General features: G+C 43.5%; 1 protein-coding gene across 1 annotated transcript in view; it reads right to left on the bottom strand.

Moving 5' to 3' along the window:
* Positions 1 to 616: 616 nt before the first annotated feature.
* Positions 617 to 26296, bottom strand: part of MICU1 (mitochondrial calcium uptake 1) — a 134254-nt gene continuing 108574 nt past the window's right edge. Inside the window, exons 11-12 of the mRNA XM_081913160.1 lie at positions 8102 to 8191; positions 617 to 1845 (exon numbers count right to left, since the gene is read on the bottom strand). Coding sequence (XP_081769286.1) covers positions 1685 to 1845; positions 8102 to 8191 — 251 coding nt within the window. The 3' untranslated portion in view covers positions 617 to 1684. The remainder of the gene's footprint in view (positions 1846 to 8101; positions 8192 to 26296) is intronic.

Genomic DNA, 26296 nt, shown 5'->3' with positions numbered 1-26296 from the left:
TTATACAGGCTGAAACACATTTTTTCACACAGCTAAATAGGCAATCATGGAGCAGGCCTTTGAGCCTTGCCCGCCTTTCAAATAAGTGGAAGAGTGACAGACAAGTTAATACAGTGGGCAGGAAGGCGTAGATCACAAAGACGAATGAAAGCCTTGAGATGACCGACTAGTATTCAATGTTAAATTGATAGTATGAACTGCTGCTTTAAATTAAGGAGACAAGTTGTGCCTATAAAGGAAGAAACAAACAAACAAACCCAGAAACGGCTTCTGAGCTTATAAGCCCATTCCACTAGCAGTTCTGGCTGGATCTCCAGTTGTGCAAATTTTTGATGAGTGGCGATGCAAAGGCTAAATGTGGAAACAGGAGGCAAGGCTTTTAGTATTCCAGGGTTCCTCACATAGGAAAGCTCATCATCTTCCATCTTGCTCATGAAAATGGGGCTGTTGGCTGATGAGCCCAGAAAGCCGCCAGCTGCCTGAAATAGCCCTCCTCTCTTTTTGCATCTGGCAGCAAGGCAACTGTATTTTATAGACTGGCTGCTGATGGAAAGTCAAACCTGGTTAAATTCACAAAGCTTCCCGGAAAGAGAAAGATGACATAGGAAAGCCTGGCTGTTTGTTGGGAACCATTATAATTAAAGTAATATTTTACAAGCATTCGAGAACTCTGTAAAAAAGCAGCTTTGAAACTATATGGGGGGGGGGGGAACAATTCACGATGAGCAAACACTCTCATTTAAAAGGGGGGGCAGATTATAAAGTGGGGCATATACATTGGAGTGCATGTACAAGTCGGGACGAAAGGATTGTGCAGAAAAGCCATAAATGCTTAGCCAAGCCTTTGAGCATTTAAAAGAAAATTAAACAAGGGCTGTCCTGCTGTTGAGCTTCCATACTCTACTCCTGTAGAGGATGCTGATAAAAGGCAAATACGGATGCAGAAACAGGCTTACCGTAGCAATCCCTCCCCCTCTCCACCCTTCCCTGGGCATATTTTGCCTTGGAACTCACGGACACCGAAAAGAATAGTACCAGCTTTGACATTTATCATATATGTCAGGTTATAGTCCCCTTCCTCCACGTTCTCTTTAATAAAAAGCCCAACAATTTCAAAACAGCTTCAGGATCAGGACAAGATGAAGTGTTGAGTCAATCTGATGGGCATTTCTTGCCCCAGCAGTACTTAAAATTCTAGCCGCTGCTGATGCAAGCAGTATTGTTGCTGCTGCTTTGAAGCATCCTTGCTAAGCTGTTTTGCTGGAATGCAGGAGTTTGTTCGGGAGAGAGAGAAAGAAGCTGCAATATCCAAAGCTAATTTTTCCGGTGGTCTGCTTAGTTTCCTTCCTGAGAGATTAAAACGAAAAGGAAAATATGGAAACTGTGCGGATGCATGGCGGGAGAGGGTGGGGAGGGGGCAAAGCGGTTGAGATAAATGCTGAAGGCAGAGTGCGCTCGCATTTCTGCTTAGGTATTTTTAAAGGAAAAGTTGCCGTTGTTAACAGTCTTTGCCAGAGTTTGTTTTTCAGTGCAGCAACGGAAGGAATGCTGTCGTTCCATGAGAGAAGGCCTTTGTCCACAGAACACCGAATGTGACGACACCACTTATCCGGCAGAGGCAGCACAACAGCATTCGGGATCCTCACATCTGTGTGGCATCTGGACCATTTCTCCTGGCCCGTGGCTACTGCTTGGGCATGGCAAAATCCCACGCCGTCTCCTGAGCACATTTCCACATGGCCCTCATGAGACGTGTAAACCCCATGTCTTTGGGCTTCTCCAAGCCCCTCATAAGTCTCTGCTTCATAATGGCAACAAACTCCTTGTTGCTTAGCTCTCCGTTCCCTGTTAGAAGAGGGGTGGGGTGGGGGAAATCAGTTAAGACAATTTTTAAAAATGTTCCAAAAACCTCAGAAGGCATCAGGCAAAGAGCTCTGAGAGTAGAATTACTTTACGGCTCACCCACATTGGTTGGCTCCAGACGGTGAGAGGGATTCGAGCACACATACTGGAAAATTTAGGTTTGCAGAACTGAAGTGGATTAAAGCACTCTCTCACCTTAGTGCAATAAATCCATTTTAAGAACAACTTTATTTATTTATTTATTTATTTATTTATTTATTTAGCAGTTGGGAAAGCGAGAGGCAAATGCATGATTAGCAGGAGTAGTATAAACACAGTGCAAACAAATGAGGATAAATGGTCATACGATCTCCCTGCAACTGAATCAGAATGAATACCTTGTTGGATTCAACTGGGATACAACTCAGCTTGTCTTATGGCTGATGGGGTTTGCATGGAGAAAAGGTAGACAGAGAGAGGGGAACCTCCAAGCTTCCTAGACTCTCTTTGACCTAACCTGTGCTGAACTTCCTTCTGATGTTAGACTGATGCCTCTTAGGTTTGCTGACCTCATTTCCTGCTCCTCTCCTTCTTCTTCATCCCACCATGAGAAAGGAGACACCTTGTGTCTCTCTGCTGAGATCAATGACCAAGCTCGGCTGCTTTGCATCTCCAACTCAGTTAAACAGAACTAGGAACTCTGTTACTTGTATATCCTGTAATTAACTTAGCTTTCCTATTTTCCATGCTAAAAGTCTCAATGTGATTGTTTCGAAAGGTTAAGCATGCTTCTCCAAGGCATTTCAGATTTCTGCTGATGCATATAAATTGTGTATGTTTTCAGGTTTTAGACCCAGGGTGTAAGCAGCTTCCCTAAGCATTGTACAAATGAGATGAGGATAGGAAAAGATAAGAAAGGCAGAACAAGTGCTTGACAGAGAATGGACATGATATTCTCTGTGTGTGCTTTGTTTAAGGAAATCAGGATGAATGCTCAATAAAAAGGAGCCCACTGACACTCATTAGTACCAGCCATTTATCACACTTTAACATGAATTTAATTGCACATCTTATTTGTGATGTTTGAACAAGCCACAGGGTGGGTGTAGCCCATTCAAGCCTTCCTGGATTACAATGGAGGTTAAATGTGCACTGAAAGCCTTGAACACTAGCAGAAATTTCATTTTGACCCAGGGAAGCTGCCTGTCCTGTCTTCACCTTGTTGCCTTGACCTTCTGGGCTAAAAAGATGGATTTTCCTATTAGTTTGTGTCTTTATTTTCTTATGAAGATGACACTTTTCGGCTGTTGAGCAAATGTGTCATTCTTGTAAACACAGGTGAAAGAGAGAGAAAAAGGAGGGAATGTCTATTTAGAAGAACAACAGAAGAAAACTCCAATTTTCTTATATCAAGCCACAGCCCAGAGACCATGATATATGTAGATGTATGAGATACAGGTGTCACAAGGTGATTCAAGGAGACTCCAACCCTTTAAAAACTACAAAGAACTCAGATTTCACAGGCACTTTAATCAAGGCAATTCCCTGTAGACATGGAAAAGATGTTATTCCACACAGCAGTTAAGGTGGAGCGAAGTTTTTGAAAGCTTATATAGCTCACTGCCCCCACCGCAGGTAATTAAGCAGGTAATTACTGCATCAGAAGCCATGCCCAATTTACTCCCTTCTTCCTCATTTTCTAACTCCATTCAGAAGTGAAGATGCCATTTCTGACTAGGCTGAACTTGCCAGTAACTTAGCTCACCTATGTCTCCATCTTAACTCTCCACAGAGCAAGGGATTACCCCCCAAACACTTGCAACATAAGCCTTTTTCACGTATTATGAAAATAAGTTGTCACATGAAGTGGGGGGAAATGGGAATGAGTTTGTGCTAGCTCTGTGCTCCTCCCTCTGTGTGCCCAATAACAAGTTTGAAAATAACTTCTACTCTTGTACGAGTATGATTCAGTTTATGGCTTTTCAAAAGACAGCATGCTGAGCCACACATTGGCACATCTATTGTAGCATTTACTACCCACCAGAAGTTAACAGTTTCTGCACCCTTTTTGGACAAGTCCAGTTATTTGTTTTTACGGACAGACCTGGTTCACTGAGCCTGTAACTTAGTGCTGCTCTGCTATCTTAGCCAGATATAAACTCCGTTAGCAGTGCAGATCAATGTGTATCCTTAGGGAAAGGTGAGCATCTTTCCATTGCCGATCTGATGCCGGTCTCTATGTCCTTTTAAATGTGTTTGTGGAAGGTTTGTTGTTGTTTTTATTATATATTGCGTATTCTCATTTTGTATTTTTATGTTGAGAGCTGCCCTGTGATCTTTGGATGAAGGGGGTATACAAATTTAAATAAAGTAACAATGATAATTTCAGCAGAATGAATCAGTAAACCAAATCCCACACACCTTGACTGGAGGGTTTGGCAGACCTGCTATCGAGACCATTGGGCCATGCTCTGACAGCTTCCCCAAGACGTGTGTACTCACAGTACAAAGGAAAAGTATATCTTATTTCAGGTGCAGCATGGGAGCAGAAAAACCTTTTTTATGGTATTATGGCCTAGGTGGGTTTCTACACAGCCAGTGTCAGGCAAGTTTTTATATCTGAGATTCCTTTTGTGTAAGCGGGTGGCGCTGTGGTCTAAACCACAGAGCCTAGGGCTTGCAGATCAGGAGGTCGGCAGTTTGAATCCCTGTGACGGGGTGAGCTTCTGTTGCTCGGTTTCTGCTCCTGCCAACCTAGCAGTTTGAAAGCACGAAGTGCAAGTAGATAAATAGGTACCGCTCTGGTGGGAAGGTAATCAGCGTTTCCATGCTGCTGCTCTGGTTCGCCAGAAGCGGCTTAGTCATGCTGGCCATATGACCCGGAAGCTGTACGCCGGCTCCCTCAGCCAGTAAAGTGAGATGAGTGCCGCAACCCCAGAGTCATCTGGGTCCCTTAGGGCATTAGGTCAGGGGTCCCTTTACCTTTCAGTTCTTCCTAGGCTTTTATTTGAACACTGGAACGGCTGGAAATAACATTCTTCCACCTTAAGACCAAAATGTGACTGGGAAGGCAGTCTAAAATTAAGTTAAGGGGAGTTATTTCCAAAGCTTGGGGAAGGGGAGAGAAAGATGAAAGAAGAGTGAGAGAAGATGATCTTTGAGTTCTTTAGCCTTCCAAACATAACAGGCAGAAATACAGAAAAGGATGCTAAGCCAAGGAAAGGTGTTGGAGGTGATTAAACCAGGCACAGTAATATGAGGAAGCATCATCTTGCATGTATATTAAATTACACTTGACCTGTTTGAACAAGGCTAGAATTCTTGTCTTGGACAGAGTTCCACAGATTGTTAATGCCTTGTTTGTAAGTTGATTGCCTGCTTAGATCTAGGCAGCATTTCCCTAGTCCTCAACCACAATGGGAACGCTGCCTGCTTCAGAAAAGGGCAAGGCTAATATACAAGGGTATTTTGGGAGGGAATGATAATTCTTAACATACAAAACAGGCATCCCTTTTGCCATTCCTTTCTGAAAACCCCTGCCTCTATAGAACTTTCTAAACAAAAATAATTCTTTAGTTCAGTGCAAGCAGTCCTTTTCATAACTGAGATAAAACCTTTAAGAAGCAATTACTGGGAGTTGGGATTAAAGGCAACACATGCACAATGAAACCGTGGGCTCTTTATGAATTTGTAATTTTCTTCTTCCTACAGCACCTATGTAAATGCATGCTATGCAGCGCTGCCTCTTGGACATGCAAAAACAAACAAGTTGAAAACAGGAGTCTGCAGCTTTCAAATGAAAAGTGCCGACACAACAATGGTGACAGTTTATTAAAATGGAAGATGGGAAAGTGCAGAAGCTTTAGCAGGAGGGATACAACGGGCAGCATGTGTTAATTTCAATCATCTCCAGGGCTGAGAATTTAAGGTTTACTTGCTGAAGATTGTAATGGGGAAGAGTCAATATTTCTCATTCTGAAAAGGGAATGTCACCAACAAGGCAAGACACATTATGCATTGCCTTTGACTGCTCCACTGCCTTTGAAATCCCACTCCAATTTCCTATCACTTTTGCAGGCATGTTTGCTTCCCCCAGATCTCTTGACAAGGAAAGAAGAGACAATTTGTGCCAGCTCTAATCCTGGTGCCTTTTGCTTATCACCTGGAGTCTCACCTAAGAGAGTTTCTGTCTCTTCCAAATTATTTCTTAGCAGCAAACAGTCCCCTTGCTCACTCTGCACATAAGTCAAGGAAGGCATGATGGAAAGGAGCAATTCGGAGACCATTCAAAGAAGCTCAGCCCTTTAGGATCAACTTTCAAATCACCTTCTGCAGCATCTCTTAAAACCTTTACTGCTCACTCAGTCCTCCTCTCAAGGTAGTTTCAACATAAGCCGTTTATTCTATTTGTACTGGGAATCCCAGACCTTTCTTGAAGATTTCAGCTTCTGTCACAGGGAAGCTAAGGCTACATCTCTCTTTCAAAGGATGATCCTCTCAAAAGGATCTTCCATCCCCTTGCCCGCAGCATACCTTCTCCAGCTTACAAACGTGGCAGAAGTAAGAAATAGCTCCGGATTCAGAAGCCAAAGAAAAATGTAAAAACTGTCATTGCTGGATCAGGTTAAAGGTACATTGCCTAACCCAACATGGTTAGACGAGTGATCCCTGGACAAACTCTCTAGCAGGATGGCTGCAGCCACCTCATTTGTCCCTGTCCATAGTATACTACCTTTGACATTGTCAACTATTATGCCTAATGGACACTGATGGACCTATGCAAAAATATGTCCCGACTTCTAATAAGCTATAGGAAATTGCCTAGAACCTCCTGGATGGCTCCCTGGAAGGTCCCATAAGCCTCCTTTTTAGTAATGGCTAGTGCATACAGGGACTGATGGAGAAGGCAGAGGGACCAAGAGTAGCCAACTCCTTCTAGTTTTGTTCCCATTCTCCTCCCTGCTGAATTCTACAAGGGTGTCAGGGACTGACTGATGAGTGGGGAAGGGAGTCTGACTTGGGAGAGGGGGCCACTGATTTGTGGGGAACTGTACCAGCCAGGAGGTAAGAGTCGGAGGCAGGGGAAGCTTCAGAGCTGGAGAGAGGAAGAGGCAGGCCACGCAAGTGAAGGGCCAGGTGTTTTCCTATTCTCCCATGCACCAAAAAAACCAGGAGAGAATTGAAGCAGGAAGAGCAGAAGCAAGCTTCGATGCAGGTGCAGCTTCCGACTACGTGTGCGCAGCCTGTCGGGGGAAGGTACATAAACTGGTGGAGGGGGAGTGGTCCCCGGTCGCTGCAGCTGCTCCATAGATACTAGATCGGTGTGCGTAGCTCTCCAGAGCTGTAGAAGCGACTGTGTTACTTTTGACAATAGAGTGCTGTGTGCATTCCCTGGATGGAAAGCACCCCTGACAAAGGGCAACATGGAGACTGAGAAACCTGACAGCCAGTGTCACCCTCTGGACTAATTGCAAGGAAGTAAGGAAGCAGGCAGGTGGGGGTTGGCTGAGGGCAGGATAAGGTTGGTGGGGCAGAGTCCCATTCGCCCTAAGGAAGAAGCCTCTATGGCTCCTTTGTGAGTGAGCGTCCATTGCTTAAGAACACACACACTGTAGGAGAGAAACACCTGGTAGGACCTGGGGCACCACTCAGCCACGAAGTTTACTGGGTGACCTTGGACCAGTCACAGCAACTCAGCCTAACCTGCCTCACAGGGATGCTGTGAGGACAAAATGGGCAGGAGGGAGTGTGGATGCTGCCTTGAACTCCTTGGAGGTAAGGTAGGATATAAATATGATAAAGAAATATTATGTGAATAAAGAATAAAACTTAGTCTTGCCTGTTAATTTTTATGGGTCAAGTATGAGCAAATCATAGAATTGGAAGGGACTCCAAGAGGCCAATACCCTGCAATGCAGGAATTTCAACCAAAGGATCCATGACCGCCACCCTATGTTTTTATGTTTGAAAACAAAAGCTACCAAAATATTACTATTTATTATAATTCTATCCCATCTTTTCCCCCAGGGAGCTCAAAGCAGCATACATGGCTCTCTCCTGCCACACACCATTTCCCGACCTCCTTGTGGCACCTTTCAGAAGAGGGCGAAAGATGACGAGTGCCCTTAAGCCACCTGCCTGTGAGCTTTATGGATGAGCTTGGGTCTCCTGAGTTCTAGACCAAGAGGACTAACCGCTAGCCCCCAATGTGATAGAAAGAGAAGGAAAAGGGCTGCGTTTAAAATATAAAAGCACTCACCGTCACAGTCAAAGAGGGCAAACACCACATCGCACACGTGGTCTGACAGCTCCACTTTCGCCACAGTCTTGGCTACCTGCTGCATAGTGTCTGAAAGATTAATGAGAACAAAATGAAAATCAGATGGCAATAAGGCAGAGGCGATGGGAGGAACGCCACCCGACCCTAATGATGTCTCTAGTTCTCTTACTGCTAATGACAGCGGTCAGGATTTTCTGTCCCCCAACCCCGACTTTGCCCTGAAGGGACGAGTCTTCTTCATACCCAATACAATTGGTAGTTGGAAAATGTGCTGAAACCAGCATGTAATTTCTCATCTAACTGCAGTGCTGAAGTCAATCACAGCAGATGCAGCCTGCCTGTCCTGCTGATGGGCATTTCATTACAATCCATTGGACACGGCAGTGGAGAAATCAGGAGGGTCCAGCAAAAAAATATGCAGGCAATCCACTCCCCGACTGCCAACATGTTCAGCAGAGCATTGACGGCTCGCTCCCAGAAGCACAAAGCTCACCGGGAGTCTTTGCCCTGTCAGGTAGCCTAACTGAATGGGTGGGAATGGTCCCTGCACAAGAGAAAATCTTGGTGGGCTGCACCCTGTGTTAACACATTCACAGCCCAGAGCCTGCCCCTAACAACTTTTTAAATATGTAGTGACCATAGATTAAGCAATATACCACAATCAAGACAAGCTAGATGAAACTATGGGTCAAGGGGAGGGAGAAAATGAAAATTCCTAATTAATGATCAGTGAAGTTATTCCTCTCCAAGGGTTTTGTCCAATGTAACTTCTACTCAGAGTAGACCTACTGAAATTACATTCATTTCAACAGGCTTGAGTTGAACTTTGTTGGACTCTAGTATTTATTTTGCGCGCACACACATAAACCCATCTGAAGTTGGATTGCCTGGCTTTCTTTTTGAAATTCTAGCAGAGAGAATTCTGCCCCAAAACATCCATGCAATGTTAAAGAAAACGAGAAATGAGAAGTGAAGCCCACTCACTTCTTACTGGACCCCACTCAGGGAAAACAGAAGTGATCCCCAAGGAAATGAGAGCACGCAACAAACAGGTTTCATAATGTTTGCTATGTGAAGCATTAGTGATAACTGGAGAGCCAAGATGCCCAAAGACACATGGACAAACAAATTTGCCTGCAATAATTACTGTGCAATAAATGGAATGCATCTTATGACAAATATTGAGATTCATTAAAGATTTCACATGTCATTGATTAAAAACAGGCACCCAAAAAGTAAGATAGCATATCTAGGATGAAACTTGCATCTTCAACCACTGCGGCAGCTACTTGTTATCCACACTGCTGTTATCTATATAGCCCTATTCAGGCATTATTCTCTCATATGATTAATATCAAGTGAGGAGCCTGCAACTGTTGGCCCCAACCCTGCTGTCACATCTCTTCACCCTTGTTGCCCAGGGGAAGGAATGGAGAGGGGAGACTGAGCCAGGCATATTTAAAATCCTGGCCAGTGAAGGCTGATGCAGATTGGGACTGGTAAGGCAGAAAAAGCAGGGAGACCTGCAGTAATACACAGCCAGAACTAATCTCTGTCACATAATCTCTAGGACAATCTCTTCAGAAATGCCAATTCTGTCCCTTCGCCCTTTTCTCCCCGCCTTCTCCTTTTGCTCTCCTATCTATGATTGCTCTCATTAGTCTCCTTCGACCCACACCTGTGCTAAGGAGGATGTGAGGCCAGCAGCAGAAATGCTGTTTCTCAGCAGATTTCATCACGACGAAAAGCAAAACCCTGCAGTGCCAGCCATGACCTAGCCCCCTTTGGTTTCTTCATCTTCAGTGGAGGAAAGCAGGCCAATTTCTTCCATGAGCTTAATAACCTGAAGAAGGGCTCCCTTGGTTGGCAACTTGCTGATTAGCATAATGGAAACTCCAGAGCTGCCAAGAGCATCAATACTCATGCTTAAAAGCACAGCCGCTGAAGAAAAATAACCCGTCTCACAGGCACATTGGTGGTTTTATCTGTGTCCCGTTTTCAGGGTCAATGAGCTAATTCATTTGCAATTCCTCTCCTGCTGCGTCCTCCAGGTAAGCCACTCAGTATCGCAGGGTTTCTAACTTTTATTGCAGGGTTGGGAAATCTTTGGTCCTCCAAATGTTCGTAGGACTACAACTCCCATGACCACTAGCCATGCTGACTGGAGATGATGGGAGTTGTAGTCCACCAATATCTGGCGGGCCAAAGGTTAGCCATTCCTGCTTGTTTGTTTACATCTGGACTAGATTCACATTCACTGAAATCATATATGTACCAAGACCAGACATGTACCATCGACAAAATTATACAACCATTGCCAACTGAAGATATAGAGTTTGGTCTCATCTACATATAGATGGAGCCTCACTCAAATTGCAACAAAACATGCAGAGTGAGCATACTGAATTGCAGCCTCCTTTTAAAATGTTTAATAGCACTTGTACCTTTCTCAGCAAAAGCAATTAAACACAGACACATGAAAAAAACTGAACGTCATGCTTTACCACCATAGCCACCCAACCCTTTGGTCAGTTTCAAAACCAAAGCAGTTGTATAACCAGCGTGTGTGACCCTGGGGGTCTGTGCCCCTCTTTTACACCCACAAATGTACCACCATTACATCACAGTCTTGTTTAAAGGTAAAACAAGATGCAACCTCTATGGCACACCTTTTCTACTTTGTACAGGAAAGAGATGGAGGGACACAAAACTCCGGAGGTTGCAGCTTCTTCTTCAACATGTACTGCACACTTAACACACTACTTTCTCAAACATCTTTAGGCGCAGTAACTGCTGGGCACGTGTCTGCGCATTTCAAAGACAAGGCAAGATGCAGTCCTGATAAAAAAACCAACTTCACACGGTCCTCTGCACATTGTTGTGACTCAGAAAATGGCAAGCCGGTGGCACTTCTGTTGGGAGCTATGAAAGGAAAAGCAACTTGGTGGCAGATCACACCCTTTGTGTACTAAAGGTCTAAGGTTCAATCCCTGTTATCTTCTAGCTGCGAAAAGGACTGCGCAGCAAATGATGGGAAAGACTTCTGCAAGCAAGTTGCAACTCCGCATGGGAAAATTAGACTAGATGCATTGCCGCTTGCCTGGGCATGGCCCACAGCCAATGCCCAGTCAGGCGGCAAGGTACTGCCCCTCCAGTGGGGCCTCTGATTGGCCCATTTAATTTTGACCTTCTGGTGGGGAATCCCACCCCATATTTCTGCTCCCCAAACAGCTGGCAAACACGTAGGCTTCTGCTGGTGGGGACGGAGGAGAGGGCCAAGGTCAGCAACCGGGGCCCACCTGAGAAGGGTGAGCAGCCATTCTGGGATAAAAACAGCTTCCTATGGTTTTTATTCCCTACATAAAAAGCAATAAAACCCAAGAGGCATTCATAACTGTGCTTTACTTGCTGCACTGTGATCTGTTTGTTTTTGACCTTCAGAGAAATAAGAGTATTCCTGCTTTAAATCTTCCACCCCTTAGGCCCCTTTATGTACAATCGCAGACGAAGAAGAAACTCCATTGGGTGCTCCTTGCATTTTATAGGCTCTGTAGCATGCACTGATGTATTTGTGAATGCTCAGGAGTGGGCAGGGTGTATGACAAAACATATTCTGTGAAGGAGGAAAGGGGGGGGGGCTTAATTTCCAAGCAATTTCTGCAGAAATTCTAGCTCAATTGGGCTAAACAATTCTGAATCAGTCTTTTGCCAAGTGAACAGCAGGGAAACCTCATTATGTGTAACCAATGCTCACATGGAGACACATGGTAAATTATGCTGCATCACTCGAGGTTTCAAGGCGAAAACAAGTATAGATACGTCAAGGGGAAACGCCAAGTCCATTTACAGCTTGCCAGCGTTTTAAGCTATTAAAAATTATAAAACATGCACACTTGACCTATCTGAAAACATGTCTTTCTTTCCAATGCTCCCTTAGGCACAAACCACACTTGGGTAGATGCAAGGCATTTGACTTTATAATGAACTGTAATTCAAGCTAATGGATGCACCGGATGAAGGCAATTCAGCCCTAGAAAGAGGGCTCCGCAATTGCCTATTGTGACACAGAACATTTGTACGCACCTTAAACACCCATGAATCATAATTAAATCAGGGCAGCCAAGTTGGTTTCTCCTCCCTACATTTATAAGGTAGTCAGAGCAGATTAATCCCAGGGCTTTTGCATATATTGCCACATAGCCCTGAGTGTTAGTCAGGTTTCACCTTCCCATTTAAGTTGATAAGGACATGCCAACAACAGACAGAAACAGTGAAGGTGTTGGTGTTCTTTATGCTCCGATCCTCCTTTCCAAAGTGCCTCTGGAGTAATGAACAAAAGCAGTTTGTTACTGTCCTGAAGCCTAATGAATCTGAGACCCAAGATGACACAAAACAGATGGGGCAAGCACACCTCTGTATAATGTTGTTGATGATCTTCTATTCACAGATAATCACTTTGCCAGAGACTTGTGACCACACCTCTTGGGATGGCTTTCATTTTGCAAGTATCCTCTGTACCAGCTAGCGATGTCTAGGACATGCGTTTTGGGTTACTGACGTGTTATTTAAAGCAGCCCATATGCATACCTGTCAATTTATGATCTAGCGTCAGGAAACAATAAATTAAGTGGTACATTATGGCCAGGATCTAAAGAGAGATGGGCTTTTACTGCCATATAGGACTGACCTTTTTCTTTGAGCAGCAGACTTCCATGTCATAAACTGTACTCAAAACTCCTCAGTTTCGAAGGGGTTTGTCATGTAGCATAAATAAGGCAGAAAAACAAGCCTGAACCCTGCTGGGCTCATAGAATGAAGCTCGTGGTTTGGGGGAGCCTATCAAATCTACAATATAGCTCAATCTATAAAATGCAATGTGCATTTATACCCATGTACACAACAGTGCTAGTGCGGTGTAGTAGCTAAGACTGCCAGACTAGGGGCAGGAAGAAGATCAAGGTTCAAATTCCACTTAGCCATGAGGCTCACTAGGTGACCCTGGTCCAGCCACTCACTCTCAGCCTATTCCACAAGGCAGTTGCTAGCCTAAAATTGGTGAAGGGCAATTGGTGATTATACTGCCTTTACCTCCTTAAAGGAAAGGTAGGATATAAATGGAGTAAATAAACAAGCAGGCCTTATCCATCACCTAAAGCACTTCGCAATCCTTCCTCGGCTATTGTAAACTTTCCCTTTGAAACTAGGGCTGGGTGATATCTGGTTTTCAACATCGTGATATATCAGCAGCTAAATACAGCGATATGCTGCTATATCACAACTTCTGACTGGAATGTATCTTGGCTGCTGCTGCTTCCCCCTGTTAGGGGAGGAAGAAGCAGTCAAGCTGCATCACCCAACCCTACAAAGCCCTAATACACACAAGCTGGAGGGACAGTGGGGTGTCATTCAACTGCTCAGCTGGTGGGTGGGAAACCTTCTGCCCCTCATCTGAGCAGCTCCCATACCCTTCTGGCTCATGCAAGCTGGAGGGGCATGGGGCTTCCTCGCAGGTGCAGGCAGGCATCTGCAGGCAATTTGAGCTTATACAATTTATAGCCAGCTAAAATGGTCTGAAACCGGTATCGCGATCGGAACGTCATACTGGTTTCAGATAATTTATCAATATATCGCCCAGTTCTATTTAGCACAGCATTTTGTTCTGCCCGCATAACTACAAACAAAAAGCAGCATAAGTGGGCTTTTCCTCTTGGCCTGGGGGGGGGGGGTCAGCCTTGCTCCTGTTGATCCTCCCTCCCTCGTCCTTTCCTACACTCCTCCAAAGTGATTTAAATTCACACTCCTGCGGAGTTAGAACCAGGTCAGCAGCAAATAGAAAAACCGTATGTGCTCTGGCTACTGCAGATTTTGCAGAAGGTTAATAAAAATTACAAGAGAGTCCTGCAAACTGGGTTACTGTGTTCGCTGAACGCTCTTGCTAGGCTGCCCTGGGAAGAGCTATTAAGCTTTTGTTCACATGAAGGCTTTTATAATTAATTAAAAGCTAACATGTTTTCAACTAACCCATGCTAATGAGCTTTCTTCGAGATGTTCAAACAGAAGCCAGCATTCCAGGTGAGCCAATCTGGGGCACGTCCTCAAAGGCATTAACAAGCATGGAGCTTGCTGTTCGCTAGGCCAAGTGTTCGCAGTTTACAGCTTTCCTTTGCTTGTGGCAAAGGCAGCATCAGCATTGATATGGCTACAGTAACTGCAGAACATTTTCAAATCTGCCAACTGCAAAACACCAAAGCAGGAGACTTGGGGCTAAATTGGGCACATGCAATTTTGCCTACAAAGAGATTCTGGTACCATCTATCACAGAATGATCTAAGGACCTACCTGCCCTGGCTACATTGACCATATTTCATGTAGACATCAATTTTGCCTGGATACCTATTTGAACATTTGGAGGGCTTATATGAACATATGCTTAACTTAAGATATACGGATGGTTAACGTGAGCTGGTGGCAGTAACTTCTGATCTATCTAGGTATTTCTTGCGGCGCTTGTAAAAAGATGGCCAGGACCTGTTGGAAAGGATCTAGATATCTGTGGGAAAATTCAGAACCAAGCTTAGGTTTAGCAAAATTACCCTAGCTGCAAATGAGCACAGGTGTTGCAAGGGTTACAGAGGACCTAAACTGATATTGTATATTACCAGACCCTCAAAGCGTCCCTCTTTTCCAGGGACGTCCCTGATTTAGAGAAGCCATCCCGGTTTCTGATTTGATATCAGAATGTCCCATTTTTCCTTATAATGTCCCCATTTCCATTGGAGAAACATTGGAGGGTATGGAGTCATCCAACCCCCGAGCCATCTGAGGGCAATCCTGCATAGGGAAGTTTTTTTTTTAAAAAAAGTTTGATGTTTTATTATGTTTTTATATATGCTGGAAGCTGCCCACAGTGGCTGGGGCAACCCAGAAAGATGTGTGGGGTATCCAATCCCCTGCCAATTAAGTTTGTTCCATTATGAGGGTGGGGAGGTGTGGCGGAGAGAGATGGAAATGAGAAACCATCTGCAAAAGCACCCCAAGAACACCCAGGGCCTGAGGAATTATGAAGGATGTTTTAGTAGGCCCAGTTTTCTGCTGGTCAAAAAACAAACACATTCTAAGGTCTCTAGTGGACAAACAAAACCAGCAACAAAATTTAATGTTGAAATAAGGAGTGGAGCCGGCAGCCCTTGGAGCATTTCCATGTTATTGCTTTTGAAGCAAAACCCTTTCTAGTTATGTCCAGGGTGATATATTCTGGACCATTTTTCTTTACAGACAGACACACACCCAAAGGGAGGAGGTGTGTGTTGAAACTGATTGAAATAACTCCAAAAAGCCTGAATGATGATTTCAGCCTACTCTAAAAAGAGGTTAATGAATCTCCTGGCCACAAAAAGCTATTTGGGCGGTTAAAAGGGACATTTGTATAACAGAAAACAATCAGTTACCCAATGCATTTCGTGCAGTTCTGTATAACATTTCTGAATGCTTGAACAGAATTTCATATCCTCTCCCACGTCCCCTGAGACTGCTCACTTTATTCAAACATTTTACAAAGCATGACTTGCATACAGAGGGAAGAGATTAGCCCAGATATTCTGGGTGCAAACATCTTTAATCAAATATTCTGTCTGAACTCTTATTATCAAGTAAGATACAAAACAAAACTCAACTAAGCAAGTGGCGGTGGGACATATCAGTGCCTACAATACCTGAGAAAGGCCTCAACAAAAGTATGTTCAGACTTCATCCAGAAACAGATTATACTTTAAACAACCCAAAGATCAACAGAGTGAAAATTCAGATGTTAAACTGTATACTTCTGTCAACATATGTGATATAATATACCACATTAAAATCACTTTTGTTTGGTTTTTTTAAAAATACCATATTTTTCGCTCTATAAGATGCACCAGACCATAAGACGCACCTAGTTTTTGGAGGAGGAAAACAAGAAAAAAATATTCTGAATCTCAGGAGCCAGAACAGCTAGAGGGATCACTGTGCAGTGAAAGCAGCAATCCCTCTTGATGTTCTGGCTTCTGGGATAGCTGTGCAGCCTGCATTCGCTCCATAAGACACACACACATTCCCCCTTACTTTTTAGGAGGGAAAAAGTGAGTCTTATAGAGCAAAAAATACGGTAATTTTTATTAACCGGCCAATCAAATCAAATTAAATCACATCACATAAATTCCGAATTACAAAGCCGAATTTTAAATTTTGTTGGGGGAACCCATATTTCAAGATCCGAAGGGGGATTCTGATCATCTTCTTGCTACTGCGTTAATGTCCAAATCAGTCCAAATCAATCCAAACAGAGTTCATAATTCTATCCAGTCTTATCTTGCTGTTTCCACATCACATCTTGTTCATATATTTTCTCTTTTTTCTTTATGATCTCTTCTGATAGTCTCCTTAAGCCGATAAACACCAATAATAATCCTGTGTGAATTTTTCCGTTCTTCCAATCCTCAAATCGAGATGGTTTCCATATATCATCGCCTTCATAGATAACATCGCTCTTTCCATCATTAATCTCGCAAAACTGTCTCTCTTAAGTCCCACTGAGGAGTTTCACCCACAATATAAAAACAGCTCTATTTCTCTATTTCTCCTCTCAGACTTAAGTCCTCTGACAGAACTTCCCAATATGGCGACGGCATTTTTAACTGCGTCATTCCAAAGCTCTTATACATTCCACGCTCTTCTTAAAACATGCTTTGGTTCGAAAGTTTATCTCTACACAGCCTTAAATCCACAGCTTAAGTCCTTAAAACGACATTTCTGACTCATGAGGGGAGGAGATTCTTGTTTAATCACATAAGGAAAGAAAGGAAAGTTTTTTCCCCTCCCCCATCAGTCATTTGCCATACCGAGTCTTGGCGTATCTTCTCATGATTTCTCTTATTCCTCCGACTCGTCTTATTTTATCAGAGATCTCTTCTGTTAGCAGTCTTTACTCCCCCTTCTTCCTTGAGATATGTGCATTCCTTCATCCAAATTGTTTCTTTTGAAGTTCTTGCAGCTAGTGGCGCGGATCAGGGACGGCGTCCAGGAGCACAGGAATCCCACAGGAGGCCTTTGTGCCTAGTGCCGCCATCCCCACAAAATCGGGGGTGGTATAGGGCACAGCAGGCAAGGCAGTCCCCCCCACCATCCTGGGGAGGGGTAGGGAGGCTAATTACTCCCACCATAGCCTCCAAATTACCTCGTGTGGGTCGGAGAGATGTTATTGTCAGCCATCTTCCAATGCGCCCCCTAGTGGCCCCCCATTAAAATCACTTTTGGATAACTTTAGGTCAGGAGTTAGGTAAATTGTGGACCTTCAGATGGTGTTGGATTCCCATGAGCCCCAGCCAGCTTAGCTAATGGTGAGGGATGATGGGAGTTGTAGGCCAACAACATTTGGAGGAGCACAGCTTTCCCACTCCCACTTTAGCTCTTCTCCATCACCAGACATAGGATGGTTCATAAAACTTAGGAGTAGGAGTCAACTACCTCAGCTCAGCAGGACTTCAGCCCAAGAAGTCCTGGAGGACAGAACAATGGCTCTTGCTATATAATATATGTTTTCCTTTGACCCATCGCTTGCTGCATATTACCCAGTGTAGTTGACTGAGTTAAGACACCAACTTAGTGAAAAGCAAGTGCAAACTTATCTCTAATTTGGTTGTCCTTCATAGCATCTCCCCGATTAATATGATTGGCTCCGTACTCTGCCTGAGGAGCCAAGCCTGTGTTGCTGAGCTGGAGCATCATCATTAGGGCTGCTCTGCCAATATTCAGGGAGTACAATTATATAGGACAAGAGTTTTGGAAGGGCACAGAGGGAGAACCCAATGGGCCACATCCTAAGACATCAAAGCGCCACGGCTGCCTCAGTGCTCGTGCAATGCTGAGACAGCAAAACACTTCTATTCAGAGGTCAGGAGAACTTTTAGGACTCTGAACCATTCTTTCCCAATTCCCAAGGACAGAAGGTCACTTGGGCTACCATGACTTGCCCACATTTGTGCCATGCAATGTTAAGTTAACTCAATACCGTACAATCAAGCTGTACATTATTTGGTACAGAAGAATGAAAGCATAAAATTTCAGTAATTATTATCCACACTTGTTCTGCTGCGGTTTCATTTTCCCTCCTCAAATGTTGTATATGCTGCCTGATTTATCCTTGCCTTTAGCCAATGTGAGCCTATTTGCTTTTCACGGTCACGGTTTTTATAGCTTTAATTAGAACTCTTACCTTAGTCAATTATAACTGCCTGTCTTCCTAATCCAACAACAGAGTATTACCTTTGCTTGCTTTTGATATTTATTAATTGATGCACTTCTCTGCTTAGCTCTAAGGCTCATATAAATCCTTCCAGCCTTTCCCAAGTTTCATTCAAATGCAGATATATATATATTTTTGCCCATTTTCTTACCCAGTCTATTTATGCTCTTCTGAAAGATTTGTTATTTTATTTTTTCCTGAACAGCAATAATGAATCCCTCAGCAATTTGATTCTTCTCTTTGTGCATGCTCACTAAATCGTTCTTGATGGCAAAGATAACATGCAAGGGAGCCCTGAGACAGACAGATGGGCTTTTAGGATTTATGAAACAAAATCAAGTTTCTCTAGAGGAGGTTCCCTCATAAAACAAACATGTTCAGATTCAAGGTTTCTTAAGTACAGCATCGATCTTTTCATATCAAAGCCAGCTTGAATCTTAAGCTATTTCTAAAGCCTGTATTTTTAGAACTTACCTTCCATCACTGACTAAAACATTTGTCAACATGTGTAGCAGCTTATTTTACATCAACAAGCGCTGAGAATCGACACACTCTGCCTTCAAATTCTTATTGTCTCTTTGAAGCTAGTGCTTCAAATCCACTGTATGCACAGTTCTCCACATATCAAAGGGCCCTAGAAGATTCTAGTTAGATCTTATGCTTTTATCATCAGAAACTGCAAAATGTAAAAGCTGCTGATCACAATAAGGCTTCATCTCTCAGGGTCAGGGAGTAGCAGTGCAATGCCCTGGGAATGAATTGGCAATGCTATTACTTTCTCCAGCCCAGTAACATATAGTCATCCTTCCTGTGTGACATTTTCAGATCTACCGTGTTTTTCACTCCATAGGACGCACCGGACCATAGGGCGCACCTAGTTTTTATGGGCATAAATAAAGAGCAAAGAAGCCAAGACAGCGAGCGAGATCCATCCTGCTGGCTGTCTTGGCTTCCTCTTTAGCCATGCGCAACCTCTCCAGCCGGGAGAGGCTGCATGCAGCTTTGGCAGAAGCCAAACCCCGCTCTTTGTCTTGGCTTCATTTTTAGCCATGGGGCTGGGGCTTCCCCTGACCCCAGCACCCAGAACAGGTCCAGGAGCAGCAGCAAGATTGCGTGCAACCTTGTCGCTGCTCCCGGAGCTTGTGGAGCTGAGGACGGGGGAAGCCTGAGCTTCCCCCGACCCCAGAACAGGTCCAGGAGCGGCCGCAAGATTGTGCACAACCTCGCCACCGCTCCCTGAGCTTCCCCCGACCCCAGCCCCCAGAACAGGCAGCTATCCGCAAGCCTTCTGAGTGCAGCGGGAACTCCCGCCGGGTTCCGAAGGCTTGCGGATAGCTGCCTGAAGCCCGGAGAGTGCAGTGGGAGTTGGTGCTGCGCTCCCCGGGCTTCAGGCTGCTATCCGCAAGCCTTTGGAGCGCTCCAAAGTCTTGCGGATAGCTGCCTGAAGCCTGGAGAGCGAGAGGGGTCGGTGCGCACCAACCCCTCTCACTCTCCAGGCATCAGCGAAAGCCTGCATCCGCTCCATAGGATGCACACACATTTCCCCTTCATTTTTGGAGGGGGGAAAAGTACGTCCTATAGAGCGAAAAATATGGTAAGTGTGGCTTACAGTACCATTCCCACCAGTGAGGCCTGCTTGTCACCTTGCAAGCAGAAAGACTAAGGAGGCAGAGAAACTGCTTTAGCCATGATTTGCAAACCTGCTCCAAACTATGGGTTAACATTCTGGTTTTCAGCCCATTCCTGACTATGGTTTAGGAATTCAAAATACTGCACAAAAAAACCTATTGTTAAGTAATGTATCTATATAGGTCCTAGACAGCCTAGGGCAAATAATCCCTTCTTACACTAACAAAGATATTTGTTATGAGGATAAAAAGTCCTCATTAGATTCTTGGAGAAGGGTGAGATACAAAAGTGGTAAATAACTGAGTTTGACATAGGATGTAGACTTTAGAATTTCTTCGGTAGCAACACTGTTTTTCTTGATGCTGCTTCAGGGGAGAAAAGAAATCTCTTAATTTATAAAGAAAAATACACTCTGGCAGATGGCACACTTATCACTTTAAAATTGTGAGTCTTGGTGTAGCTCTTTGCAGAACTGGATGCCAGAGGTTAAAGAGTCAAAACAACATGGCCTGATTTGTCATGCTGCTGGGCAGCCACATAGCTAAATGAGTTTGACAAACTTAACTTGCAATCAGAAAACAAGAAAGTTAATCAGGATTTTCAAGTTTTTCAATGTGCTTAATTTGACAGTAATATTTAGATGTTTGTTGGACAGTTCGGGATTTTAAAATCAGCCCATTATACCATGAATTTCTGCTCCGGACACACCCAAGTCTAAAAGAGAGAGATTATTGGGGGGAAAAGAGAACTGTTTAGTGCTGAGTCGAATTTATGTTCAATTTTGTGCAATTTCCATATCAAATGCTGCTTTTTTGATAAGGCAGGACTGAAAATATTATCTGCCAAAAAGAAGCAAAAAAACCAGGAACACCTTACGTTCACCCTATGCCTAAAGTGGTTCCAGTAGTTTTGGCTGAGCCATAGCATGAGATTGTGAAAAGTTAACATAAATGTATTCCGCCCTGTGGAACGCCCTCCCATCAGATGTCAAGGAAATAAACAACTACCTGGCTTTTAGAAGACATCTGAAGATAGCACTGTTTTGGGAAGTTTTTAATGTTTGATGTTTTGTTGCATTATTAATTATTATTATTATTATTATTATTATTATTATTATTATTATTATTATTGGAGCCGCCCAGAGTGGCTGGGTAAACCCAACCAGATGGGCAGGGTATAAATAAATTATTATTATTATTATTATTATTATTATTATTATTATTATTATTATTATTATTAAAAAGTTACAGCTGATCTTTTTTCTAAAGACCCGAGGTAAATATAGCTTTGCCCTCCTCTTTTTCAACCATGGTAATTGACTCCAGGGTGGGGAACAAAATGAAGAATTCTTACCAGCAAAGATAATTTTCAGTTCCCCAAGAAAAAAATTAATTAGCAAGAAGCTCCTTCAAGGTCACTGATTAGTATGTTAAACACATTACTGACAAAGATTTTGCCCATCAATCTCTTCATATCGCCAGCATTCCTTGATTTCCCCCCGAAGCTTCAATCTAAACCTTACATTTTCCTCTCTAAAAGAACTGTGAGAACATGAGTTATGACTAGAATTGCATTAATGTTTTCCAGCAGACTTGTTAAATTGTCCTGTCAGCTCTTGATGGGTCATGACTATAATTCTATGTTCACTAGAGCTAAAGACAAAAGAGAGCTCACTATGCGCTGCCTGTATCTTGCAATTGTGGCAAAAATATTCCTCCACAGGGTGCCGCCAGCCCCCCCCCCCAAGAAGAAAAGCATCAATCAATGCCAATTATGAGAAGGGCTTCTCAAAAGAGCTAAGCACAAGAAGATAGATGGCAATAATAATTGGTCTCCACTGAGTGCTGCATTTATGAACAGAGACAACAGTGGGCTAAGTTCTAGAATACATTTGTGCACACCGTGTGCAGTCGTGGACCTGGAGGAACCCTAATTTCAGTTATCCCCCCCCCCAAAAAAAATCTGGTCAAGAGGGACAGAAAAAGCAGGAATGTGACATTGAACCCAGCGTGCTTCTCCTTGTGGCTTGGAGTATAATGGCTGCACAGAGCCCAAACAGCTCCGTAACTGACTGAACACTTAATTAGATATTGTGCTTCTGAATGCAGTCGTCTTCCCAAGAGTCAAAGCTTTGCAGTGCTTTGGCCAGCTGGTTCTCATCACATCTTTCTCTTCCTCAGACTTTGCTTACTGTCGGGTCAAATGACTGCTGGAGACTATTGCAGGGTCTGCTGGGAACTGAAGGACCTTCAAGGCTTCTCCTGACATATCCATGCAGATCAACAATCCCACAAAGAACAGAGACACCTCCATTTAAAGGTCCTGGAGCTGGAATAGAAACGGCTAAGAACTGAGACTTTTGAGAGCTACTGCTAGTTCTGGATTAGGTGGGTCTAGTCCAGGGGTGGGGAACAGCCACTACAACCCTATCCCCTCTGCCCAGAGGCCATGATGGCTGGGGCTGATATGGGTTGGAGTACCACAACACCCAGAGGGCTGCAGGTCCCACACCTCTAACCTAACCTGATTCAATACAATGTGCTTTCGTATAATTTGCCAGGGACAAAAAAAAAACCAGCAGGAGTGAACGTTGTGATTTCCAGGTTCCCCTTCCCTTGCTGAGTTCATTCCTAATAGCCCTTCCTTGAAATAGCAGCCTTCCCAGTTGGAACTATTTCTCAACTTCCACATAGGAGGTTGCACTTTAGCACAACGGAATCAAATCTCGGTGGGTCTTGGGTGCAATGAATCAATGAAGCATCATTAAAAACGCAAAGCATAATGCCGACACAGAATGGGAAACTGGCTGGATACCTGCTTTCCTCAGACTTGTGCACCATAGCATTTGTTCTCAAAACACAGAGGCAGGAAATAGGGTAGAGTCACAATTTCCCATCACAGCCATGTTGGTTTATCATGCAATTTTTTTTGGGGGGGGGGACTGCTTACTAACAATGCTCATATTACAATTCTAACCCACAAAACATTTTTTTAAAGGGCTAAATCAAGCTAGAGGAGTAGATCCCAGCAACCAACACTTTTTTAAAAAAAAATTCTGAGGATCGTTCATCCAGCTTGTTGGGTGTTCTCTCAAATAAAGTGGCATGCTTTTGGGGTGGGTAGCTTAATGTAAGAAAAAGAGAAATAGATTGCAAGGCATAATTGAATTTTTTTTTAATGTACATATATTTTACATAGAAATGGGTTGCATTTAAGATGGGCCTCCCCAAATCAAGTCATAGGGGGGGGAAAAGCTGCAGCCAAGCAGCAGCATCTCAATTTTGCTGGGAAGCTCAGCACCTGAGTTTCATTCTGGACAGCTGCTAAAGGCCTGGAAACGATGCCTTATGAGGAACAGCTAAGGGCATGTTTAGCCTGGAGAAGAGGAGGTTAAGGGGTGATATGATAGCCATGTTCAAATATATAAAAGGATGTCACATAGAGGAGGGAGAAAGGTTGTTTTCTGCTGCTCCAGAGAAGCGGACACGGAGCAATGGATCCAAACTACAAGAAAGAAGATTCCACCTAAACATTAGGAAGAACTTCCTGACAGTAAGAGCTGTTCGACAGTGGAATTTGCTGCCAAGGAGTGTGGTGGAGTCTCCTTCTTTGGAGGTCTTTAAGCAGAGGCTTGACAACCATATGTCAGGAGTGCTCTGATGGTGTTTCCTGCTTGGCAGGGGGTTGGACTCGATGGCCCTTGTGGTCTCTTCCAACTCTATGATTCTATGATTCTATAGAAACCCCATGCTGCTTCTTAAACAAAAACAAAAACAAAAACAAAAACAGGGAAAATCTGTTCTGTATGGGTAGTTAGAGGGGAGAAAAAAAAAGCATATATGTTGGCAGCCTTCCCCCTTTATACAAACCTGTGCTTTAGCTGAAAGGAGGTGGGTGGTAGAATTTAACGAGCAGTTTGGTGGTTCTGCAATAGGAAAGAATCTCTCAAAATAATTTAGGTATGTTTCACCCTTCAACATGTGACCCTTCTATTCAGAACTGTAGATCTTGGAAGAAAAGGTGGTTCCATAGATTTAGTACTGTACTTGTCAAACCCCATGGATTGCCAAAAGTATTTTGATGGATAAAGTTTTCTGAATGGTTGCTGTTCCGCTGATAGAAATTATACCTTGAAGGTTTAAAAAACTAGTCTCACACATCACCCCATTCCTACAGTCTTCCCCCCATCCATGGTGGGGGCAAATGTCAGCTATGGTTCAAGGACGGAAATGGGGAGCAGGCAATAGCACTTTATACTACTCCCTTCCCACCCACGCATTTCGATTTATAACATTTCTAAATCTTTACAAATAAAGTATGCTACCTTGGAGGCTGGGTGGGAAAATGATTTATATGGCACACATAGATTGTGTTTAATGATCAAATAAAAGGTACTGTTTCAATAATCAGAAAATCTATTTCTAACTGGGCACATTACTGGGGGGAGGGATATTAGCTTCTTTTGTTATTTAGATATTTGTGCAAGAAACAACAAGCATAGCCTTTCCTTAATTTACCGGTAATGGAACTACTGACTTGTTTGGGAGATCCCATTTACAACCTTAGGTAAATGTACCATGTTATCAAACTAAGAAGATCTTGCCTGTATAATGATATTATTAATCACCATCAGAGGTTAACTGTCCCGAATCCTGAATATCAAACATTAATATTGCATTTGCAAAATTGCATCCAAATCCAACTTCCTTCTTCACAAGCTTCGGTTTTTCTCTGTTACTCCCACATCCACTGACAATATGGAACACTCACACAGAATTGGGACAGTGTAAAATATTGATGTTTACATCAGCATGAAGTATGCAAATACTGTTGTTTTTTTATATTATTTATATCTACCCCATTTCTAGTTCTCTCTCTCTCACCGTCTGAAAACCTTGTAGCAACTTTTGGAAAGTTTAGGACAATCCGCTGCAGCATAATTTAGCGCAGAGAACAAAATTGTGCAGTGAAATTTAAGTTGATCTGCTGCAAATGAAATCACTTATTCATGAACTCCGTTGCAGACATTGTCTGTATTTGCTATGCTAATATGTTCTGGATGGGAAATCGGGACGCTCTACGTTTTGTAACCAGTGCTGCGACAAAAATGGCACCTCCTCTGCAAATGGGAATCCAGAAAATCCAAGCAATGACCACAAGGAGCAATGGGAGAGAAGCATGTGAGCACGGGACTCCCCAAGTCATAACATGCTCATAACCTCCAGGTATAGGGTGGTATATAAATTCAATAAATAAATAATAAAATAACCATATTGCCTCCCGGTCGTCTGGAGATGCCGAGGGTCAAGTTGGAGCCAAGCTACTCACAAATATTTAAGAGGTTACAAATTACGGTGAGTGTCAAGATGCTTTGTCAAAACATCCCTAACTTGGACTGCAATATAACAAACTGTGCAAACATGCAGCTCACTACACAATTCATGTGGTACAGACCTTCCTAGAGTGTACCACTTAGACTGCAGTGCCTGTCTCCAACATCCTCTGTCCATGAACAAAGCACAGAGAGGGGAGTTTCAATTAATGCTGCACAACAGAGGAATCCAATACAGTCGCACCTTGGATCTTGAACGACTTGCAAGACAAACGTTTTGGGTCCCGAATGCTGCAAACCCAGAAGTGATTATTCTGGTTTGTGAACGTTCTTTGGAACCCGAACGTCCGTTGTGACTTCTGGAGCTTCCAATCGGAAGCCATGCCTTGGTTTCTGAACTGTTTTGGAAATTGAACGGCCTTCCGGAACGGATTCCGTTTGACTTCCAAGGTACCACTATTCAGCAGTTGTGCTAGTTGAATCTCATTGTGCAACACACGCTTGCACAACATCCTGATGGTAGAAAACATTATGTCAGCAGAATAAGTAACTTTAATGCTACATTGGATGCAATCCAATCCGGGAACACCTTTTTACAAATCAGCATTTTGTATTGGTACAATAAAATACATTGAATTCCAAAAGAAGAACTAATTTTTCACCCCAATCCATCTTTGAATGTTATCCTGCCTAAAAGAGAGCTCCTGGCATGTACAAACTAGCACAGGAACAAGATGGTTTGCATATAAACTCTTTCCCTGATGAGCTGTTTTTCTACAAGCAAGGAACACCAGTGCTATGTCACCTCCAGTTGGCAGAGCTGGTAGATCAGACTAGGTGGCCTGCAAAGGCTAATGTTCCGCCAGCCCTTGAAAAAAATATGTATCCAATAATTATCCCAAATATTGTAATTTAAGGAAGGTGTGGTGATGTG

This window comes from Podarcis melisellensis (genome assembly GCF_964234715.1).
Source record: "Podarcis melisellensis genome assembly, chromosome: 5".
Taxonomy (NCBI): domain Eukaryota; kingdom Metazoa; phylum Chordata; class Lepidosauria; order Squamata; family Lacertidae; genus Podarcis; species Podarcis melisellensis.
This window is presented reverse-complemented; position numbering and strand designations above follow the sequence as displayed.